Source organism: Manihot esculenta, chromosome 8 (assembly GCF_001659605.2).
Source record: "Manihot esculenta cultivar AM560-2 chromosome 8, M.esculenta_v8, whole genome shotgun sequence".
Taxonomy (NCBI): domain Eukaryota; kingdom Viridiplantae; phylum Streptophyta; class Magnoliopsida; order Malpighiales; family Euphorbiaceae; genus Manihot; species Manihot esculenta.
This window is the reverse complement of record NC_035168.2, coordinates 38,296,259-38,304,907: the sequence shown is the minus strand read 5'-3', so window position 1 is coordinate 38,304,907 and position 8,649 is coordinate 38,296,259. Positions and strand designations below refer to the sequence as shown.

The following is an 8,649-nucleotide window of genomic DNA, read 5'->3' as shown; positions in this document are numbered from 1 at the left end:
CGTATTCAACATATTGACTTAGTTTAGATACGGTGCTTGGTCAAACTTTTGTTCCCCTTGCGTGTGGCAATTGGCATTCCTCCTCGGCCAACCGTGCACTACATTTTCTAGTCTCTAGCTTCTTCTCAAATCATAGCTCTTTTGACCTCGAATACATGGTCTTTTTTCTAGATTCAATTCATTTAAATTAATAATTTATCTTATTTTTGTATATATATTAAAAAAATAATTTTATTAAATATTAAAAATATTTTAAATATTCATTTAATAATTTTAAAAAAATGTAAATGTAAAACAAAGCATTGAATGCAATAAGAAGATATGCATTGTATGCATTTACTCACAGTGCTTTATTCTGAGAAATTTCATTTAATGTCTTAATTAAAACATCAACTTTTATATGGCTACATTATAACATTACAACCATAACATTATTACTACTCATGACTAACGTTTTTATTCATTAAATATGGTTTCAAATTTCAACTTTCTCGTTCAAGGTCTTTGCTATTTTTAATTTGATGCAAAAATCAAATTCCACAATTTTAATAATTTTTTTTAATATTATGTAAATATTTTTCATGGGTAAAGAAATTGACTCATGGGTAAGGTTGGTGGAGTTATTGAATGAACCAGTGAAGAAGGTAAAACAGTAAGAGTTGCCCTTTTTGGGGGTACTGACCATTACCTATTTGCCAATTTGCAGAGCAGAGGCAGAGCCATTGTTAAGTAAATTTCAAGCTTTTTTATTATTTTTCTTTTGCTCATTTCTTTTGAGTTTGGCTGTTTGCTTTCACTTTCACAGCCGACGTGCCGAACCCACTTTTTGTAACAGTTAAAAAACTCCCAATTCAAGGTGAAAAAACCCAGAAATCATGGGGCCCCATTTCCAGTAAGCAGCGTGAATTTAGCCAAAGAAAGCTGAAAAATAATAAAGACTTCTCCATAGATAATGCTCATACATGGGGAATGGGATTGGAGAATTCAACAGAGGGACCCTATTTTATAACCTGCAAAAGTTGACAAAAACTACCAGCCCCCCCACTGCTCAGGCCAACCAAGCCCATTTTCTCTCTTTCTCTCTATCTCTTGCTCTGGCTCTTTGGTACTGTACTCCCTCTGTGTTCTATAAAGAACTGAAATGTATCTTTCTTTCTAGATTCTCTCTGCAAATTCTGAGCTCTTATATGCCTGCCTCTGCGAAGTTTTTTTCTTGAGAATCCTCAAATATTCTTTTTAAACCCTTTTTGCTCTCTTCCTTTTTAGATAAAAACCTCGCCAATTTTCTCTTTTCTTTACTTTTGTTTTTTGTTTTCTCTCTTCTTGGCTCCTTGTGCTGCCCCCCACAACATGGATGTAAGCCTTCTTTTTCCCTTTAGTCATTCCTTTGCTTTTTTAAATTGAATTTCAGGAGTTAATTCTGGAGCCAAGAAAAGACGAAGAAGGAGAAGAAACTTTTTTTCTTTTCCGGGAAAATTTAATTATGTGTTTCTGTTTGAGCTAAAATGCAACTTTATGATTCAGGAGTGGAAAAGAAGTGGACAAATTCCAGCATTTGGAGACTGGGAGCACGCAAATGAGATGCCAATAACTCAGTACTTCGAGTGTGCAAGACAAGCAGGCTTGATTCGATACAGTTCCTCTGGTGAATGTGATCAATACATGCGTGGTGATCTGTATGCTACCCATTTCAAGAAACCTTCTCGTGAACTTGCTCCTCCAAGAAAGGTTGGTTATTTTTCTCATCACTAGAATAAAAAAAAACTTGAAAAAAAAGATAAGCAAATGTGAAGGCCATTAGAATTAGATCTGCTTTGATGCTTTCACACAAAGCAAATTGTGGTTATAATTTCAAATGGGTAATGACAAATTAATATGATGATGTTATTAATGATGATTTGGAGTGTAATGGTGGGTTAATTGTTTACAGACAAGAGTGAGACAGAGAAGAGTCTCACATGGCAACAAGGAGCCAAAGAAACAAGGCAAAGTTTGTGACGTGACAGAACCGCCAAGGAAACAACAGCATCAGCAGAAAACCATGTCGATGTACAATGTGTCAGAAAACAAAAATGGAGTTTCAGTTCATCCACGTCCTAAATTGTCTGTTAGACCTCCTAAGCCTGTCGATGAAGATCTCTACAAAATCCCACCGGAGCTCCTCCGTTCTTCCAAGCGGGTCAGTTTCTCTCCTCCTTATGTCCTTTTTATAAACATTATCCAATGAATTCATTCTTAAAATCCAAGTGCATAGAGTTGAAAGTAGGGAGTAGGGAGGAAGACATTAGTGGGGAGGTTAGGTAATATGGGTTTACTTTTGAAGTGGGTGAGTGAGTGAGGGAGAGTCCATAGATTTCCTGTTGAGGTTGAAAAATTAGGCAGTTCTTGGTGGATCCGTGTCAACTAAGAAACTTGATTTAAGTGCACATAGGGTCCACCACTTTGTTTTATAAGGTCGTAATTATCACTATAATTGAAAATCATTTTATCCATCATCCCTAAAGTCGTTAAAAGACTTTAAAAAAAACTGTGAAATATGAATTTTTAATATTATCATGTTTGAATGTTTTTGGAATGCAGAAGAAGAAGGTGACAGGATTCTTTTCATGCCTTGTGCCTGCTTGTGCTTCGTAAACTTTGCAGCATTTTGAAGATGCTTTTTGTCAAGAGACTCTTTTTATGTGAAGAAGAAGAAGAAGAAGAAAGTGGAACAGAGATCTGTGCACATTTTTGTTTCGTTTGGTAGAATGTTTGATATGGTAGACTATGAATTACTGTTATTTGACCTTATTATAATACAAATTCATGTCTCTTTTCCATGAGTTAGCTTCTTCCAATTGTGTAATGGCAGCATGAATAAATTTATATAAATATATGATTGAAACCCCAGTTATAATATTAGGAATTTAAATATTAATAATTCCTTTTAAAAAACTTATAATACATTAAAAAAATATATTCAATAATTCTTCAATTATGCATGTATGAATCTTTATAGCTTTCCCAAAAGGCACATCAGTTCTAAGTTCAACTCCCTAGATTGATACACACACATTTTAAAAATTTATTTTCTAGTCATACATAAAGATGGGATAAAGCTATTCTAATTTGAAAAGTTATTATAAAGCTATTTTATTATAGTTCAGTGAATTGGATAGAAATTAAGGTAAGATAAGATTCAATAGGAAACCTCCTCCATGCTCTGAGATTTCACAGTTTTAAAGACAATTTCAGTAGTAATGAGCTTTTGATGATTGTGAAGTATAATAGGTGTTGAAGAGTTTTTCTAATGAAATCTCTGTCTCTTGTCTGGGCCTAATACTCTAATTATTCTTAAAGTCATGGGCTTAAAGCAGATTCCCACATCATGGCCACCTTTTATTTTATTTTTTTAAAGCTTTAAGAGGAGCATTTCAATTGAGTCAATAAAATATTGGATTTGACTCAGATATGAAAACCAATAATGGGTTTGGCAATATATCAGTATAAGGTAAATTTAAGCCAAAGTCCATTAATCTGTGTGCAGGTAGAAGGAACAAGGAATTATAGAAAGCAAGTCCACTGGTTTCTCTTTTCATCCACTCTTTCTTCCATTGCTTGTCAAATCTCAAGAGAATTGTTCTTTCTCACCCCTCTAATTTGGACCACTTAACCGAAAGCTCAAAGAAAAATAAATGCAGACATGACACTATCCACATAGCTCACAGTAAATTCATGAATGCTTAAAGTCCAATTGGCCCAACACATCCATTCAAATTGAGAGCGACCCATTTGGTATCTACTAACTTTGTCTGAAATAACAGCAATCCTGCCCTTAAAGCTCTGCTTCCACTACAATGGCCAAATCCCCATCTCATTCACAAGGAATCAAAGTACAATAATGGACCTTTTGCATGTTTTCTAGTTCACTGTATTGTTAGAAGAAATAAAAATGGTTAACCTGTAATTTAATCTATGGTGGGGATGAGAAATGATGGAATAAGGAGTCAGCCGCATCTTGGAGATCAACATCAGTTTACTGCTTTTGCTTGTATTATTCTAGTCTAGTTATTGAATCTCAAAGCACCGTCCAGATTTTGTCAGGATCATACGATATTTTAATATTCGAAACCACTAGGTGTTTAAATAACTACATAAAAAATATATTTTTTTGGCTATATAGTGCCGACACTCCAAAGTTGCTGGTGAAAGGAACAACTGAAACTGAGACCTTACAACAACTCCAGCCACTCACCATCTTAATCTGTGACGATCATTTCCAATCACTAGGCCCTGCCCAGCTCTTCTAACATGTCAACAATGTCAAGAATCATAAAAAAAAAAAAAAAAAAAAGACCCACACACGAATCTAGGAGAAAAATTACGAGGAGAAAAATTTAAAGAATCCACATGAAGACAGATTCAAACTCACCAGCCTTACTAAGGTATTCATTCATGAAAGTAGACGCAAAAAATGAATGCCCTTTACTTATCTATTAGCCTTAGATTGAACAAAACCTGCCTGGTATGAAAATAGGTAGTATATACTGATATGTGAGGTTTTTAGATGTTATGAGCTAGTATTAATGTGTGTGCATAGCAGAGTGATGGATGAAGGTATGTACAGGAAGCAATTGATCATGTCCCTGAAATAAGGATTTTTTTATCAGGCAGTATGGAGAAGTAAAGCAGCTCTATCCAGCCTCTCGAGAATACCGTTGGCCTTTCTCCTGGCTCTTGACGTACCATTTTCAGCAAGTTTTGAAATTGTATGGTTGGCATTTTCTTCATCTCTTATCTCCCTCCATGTAGTTCGATCATTTAGGCAGATTGTGTATAGGATTGCTGCACAGTTCTCCTTGTTGCGTTCAGAAGATCCCTCCCTGATAATGCTGAGCAAGCAACCCACAGCACCAAGCTCCTTCATATCCTCAACAGCCTTCTGATGGGTAGCAAGCATAGCAAGAATAGCAAGCAACTCATCGACAAGTATGCCATCCATTATCTTTTTCAGGATCACCCTCACTGCCCCTTCATGGACTGCTCTCCCTTTATTCTCGAGGATAATGCATAGGTTGAATATTGCCGATGCAGCATCCTTCATGGCTAATGTATGCCCTTCCTCTAAAAGATCAATCAGAGGTTTTAGAGCACCTGCTTTCCCAATAGAAATCTTGTTTGAATCAGGACCTGATAGGGTAAATAGAGCTGCTGCAGCATTACTTCTTGTTTCTATAGTTCCTGATTTCAGAGATTCAATAAGCAGAGGAATGGCAAGTGGATTTTCAGCAACTAGTTGCTTGTTATTATCATGAATAGAGAGGTTCAAAATTGTTGTAATCAAATCCTCTTGGAGATCAGGGTGAGAATCCACTCTGCCTAACGATAGTGGACAGAGTAATTTGGGAATGGCATCACTGGACTCACCAAAAAGGGCCCGAACTGATGGCATCGTTCTAGTTAGCAGGCGAAGCTCTCTTGCAGCTTCTTTTTGATCAGAAAGTGAAGAACACATCTTTTCAAGCAGTGAATTCAAGTGGTCTCCATCTGCATAAGCAACAAAATTGTCATCACTATACCCGAAAGGCTTGGGGAGCTCAAGTCCATGCTTCTTGCACCAGCGTGTAATTATTTCTCGCACCAAGTGATTAGGGGTAAGCACAGTATGGGAGAGGACTTGCTGAGTTCGAGGACATGTCTGGTGCCCAGTACTTAGCCATTGCAGGATAGATGGCCGATCATAAGTCTGCACATCAAGACACATTTGAGGAAGAACAAAAATGAATAACACACAATGAGTCTTCAAGTCATAGAAAAGAATGGAACCAGCTATCACATCGAAAGAATTCAAGCGTAAAGAATTATCAGGTGGACAGAAAAATGGAACATAAATCTCAGTGCTCCATAATTGATGAAGACTAAATTCCTCATCCTAGTTTTGAATGTCATTTATCACGTATAAATTGGCAAAACAAATTAGATTATCATCATTAAAGCGCCAGAATATTAGCACCCAAAATCAATGAGCATCAATTTCTTATCCTTATTTGTGAGGCTGCTATCCAAAATGTAGATTATTCGTCTGACTACAATACATCATCTCCAACATAGAAAACATTTGTGAAAGTGTCCAACATAAATATCCAGGCTATTTGAATATTCTAAGCAGGAATTTTCTTTTATCCTAATCTCAAATTATGCTTAATTATCAGCTGGATTCTTCACCTACGAAATTCTTTGCTTAAAGCCCCACTTTCTCAAGAATTCAGGTTTCTGAAATTGAATGTGAGTTCTTGATTCCTACTGCGGGTATTACATAAAAATGAAGAAATTCAATACAAACACAAAGAGCAAAAGAGTAACTAGGAGAGGGAAAGGGATTTAATAATTTTTCTAATATTTTAATAATTTTATTTTTATTTTTTCTAAAATATTAATAATTTTAATATTTTAATTCAAGAACCTTGATTCTTGCAGAATTAAGCGAGGAAGCAGGTATGATAATAAACTCCAGTATCACAATAACCCAGAAATCAAATTATGAAGCAGAACCAGAATTCACGCGAGCAGAATTCTTAAAATCTATTTTAAATGCATGGCAAAACATTCAACAGAAGATCACATACCAAATTTGACGTAAAACCCTTGAACCGAAATCCCCCAATAAAGTGAAATTTATGCATGTAATTTCACAGGCAATCTTGGGGAAGGAACAAAGAAAATAAGTACACCCTCAAAAGAAACAAAAAGGAAACCCAGAACTTAAACGGAAAGTTGAACAGCAAATGCGATCTCTAACCTGCCCAGTAGCCAAGACAACAGGGTCAGCCATTAGTTTTCTTGAAATGGGACATTTAAATTCATCAGGAAGAACCGTATCATCCACCAGCTTCAAAGAATCCGATGATTTCTCAAATTTCAGTTCCTTCAAAGCAGTCAATAACCTGATAGCCTCGTCAGTAATCTCCAGGCTAAAATCTTCCCCATCAAGAATTGCATTCACGAGCCTCTGCAGTTCCTTCTTCAACTCAGCTGAGTTTGGCACAGAAGTAGTGGGAACAACTTCAAGAACACCCCCAGTTTTCGCCATAAAAAGCCAAGAAGAAGAATTTGAGAACAAGAAACAAAAAACAAGAAAAGGATTAAAATGGGTACGAGCGTAAGAACAGAAATAGAAGATTATATGTGTGAATCGGCAGGTTTCTTCTTGTATCTTTCTCGCAGTTTCTTTTTTGGAATGATTTTCCCCACTTCTCCGAAGAATGAAAATGAATAGGGAGTACCGGTTGGTTTATACTTCAACTTCGTCTATATATATACTTACACAAAGGGACAATTTCATCCATACCCAAAGCTTTTCTTTTCTTTTCTTTAATAGCAATTTATTTTAAAAAAATATATTAAAATATTTTATTAATTTTATTTATTCTTAAAAATTTAAATAGTCATTAATAGTCAAAGATTAAATAATATATAATTTAATTGTAAAAAATTAATTAATAATTTTTTATATTATAAAAATTAAATAATAAAATATTTAAGTATTAAAATAATGGAAATATAAATTAATAAGTTTTTAAAAATATTAAAAACATTTTAATGTATTTTTAATTTTTTAATGTATTTTTCGATTCTGAATTTATTAATTATTTTTTAAAGTTTGATCTAAAATTTTTTAATAGAATTTATTAATTTACAGTTAATTATAATATGTGAATTCATTGAAAAAGAAGAATATATGAATTCATGAAAATTAGAAAAAGTATTTTTTAAATAATAAAAAATTAATTTTCTAAGTGAGACTAAAAATAATAAAATTAATGTTTAAATTATTTCATTTGGCTTTTTTTTTTTATCCAAAAAGAGAAACGGAGGTGATTTGATTTTTTCCAAAATAAATCATTTAGATTGTTTAATTTAGCATTTTATTCCAAAATAACTTTGGATCCGATAAATAATTTATTTTATAAATTAATAAAAATATTTAAGAAAATAAAGTTAAGCTAGTACATAATCTCAGATGTAAATAGCAAATAAAGAAAAATAAAGAAGATGCAGCCGTTGATCAACTACAACTTCAAATTGAATTTATAATTAGAGAGAAAAAGATTTAAAATGAAATAAATAAAAGAAAAAAAGATTTAAAATGAAATAAATAAAAGAACAAAAATAGATAATTTTTCTTCTTCAAACAAAAAAGGTTAAATTTATTGAAAACAAATATGGAAAAAGACAAAGACATGTTGTTGACTAATAACAACGACCCATGATGAATTTATACTTTTTGATTATCAATATTTGAAATAAACACAAGTTATTGATTAATTATGAATTTTAAATGATACGATTTCGAGGATATTTATCTTAATTATAAACTGAATTTTTTTTATAAACACCAAAAATAAATTGATTTATTTATCTGTGAAAATTGTATTATAAATTTAATTTAATAACCACAGGAATTCAAACTTTTCGGTCTTTATATTTAAACATTTTTACACTATGTTTGATTTTAGATTATTATAAATTTTTATTAGACTTTAGAACTGATATTTTTGTTAGATATGTTCATCGTCATACCACTCTAACTGTTCATATTTTGGTTAGAGAATTTATTAGACATGATCGTCTCTGTTTGAAATAATATATCTCTGTTTGATGAAATTTTAT

General features: G+C 33.1%; 2 protein-coding genes across 2 annotated transcripts; one reads left to right on the top strand and one right to left on the bottom strand.

Annotated features, from left to right (window-relative positions):
• Positions 1-875: 875 nt before the first annotated feature.
• On the top strand, positions 876-2,819 carry LOC110620189. The gene is made up of 4 exons (XM_021763816.2): positions 876-1,356; positions 1,525-1,728; positions 1,931-2,179; positions 2,581-2,819. Exons 1-4 carry the CDS (start codon positions 1,351-1,353, stop codon positions 2,632-2,634), a joined length of 513 nt encoding a protein of 170 aa, XP_021619508.1. The 5' UTR covers positions 876-1,350; the 3' UTR covers positions 2,635-2,819.
• A 1,532-nt stretch (positions 2,820-4,351) lies between these two features.
• On the bottom strand, positions 4,352-7,277 carry LOC122724403 (U-box domain-containing protein 9-like). Its single transcript, XM_043959322.1, has 2 exons — positions 6,779-7,277; positions 4,352-5,725 (listed from the first exon to the last, which is right to left on the bottom strand). The coding sequence occupies exons 1-2, from the start codon at positions 7,067-7,069 to the stop codon at positions 4,646-4,648; spliced, it is 1,371 nt and encodes a 456-aa protein (XP_043815257.1). The 5' UTR covers positions 7,070-7,277; the 3' UTR covers positions 4,352-4,645.
• Between the last annotated feature and the right edge of the window lie 1,372 nt (positions 7,278-8,649).

Coding starts and splice junctions, on each gene's coding strand:
- LOC122724403 (XM_043959322.1), bottom strand. CDS start 7,069: ATGGCGAAAACTGGGGGTGTTCTTGAAGTTGTTCCCACTACTTCTGTG. Junction 5,726..6,778: donor TTGTCTTGGCTACTGGGCAG/GTTAGAGATCGC, acceptor CTTGATGTGCAG/ACTTATGATCGGCCATCTAT.
- LOC110620189 (XM_021763816.2), top strand. Junction 1,729..1,930: donor AACTTGCTCCTCCAAGAAAG/GTTGGTTATTTT, acceptor AATTGTTTACAG/ACAAGAGTGAGACAGAGAAG. Junction 2,180..2,580: donor TCCTCCGTTCTTCCAAGCGG/GTCAGTTTCTCT, acceptor TTTGGAATGCAG/AAGAAGAAGGTGACAGGATT.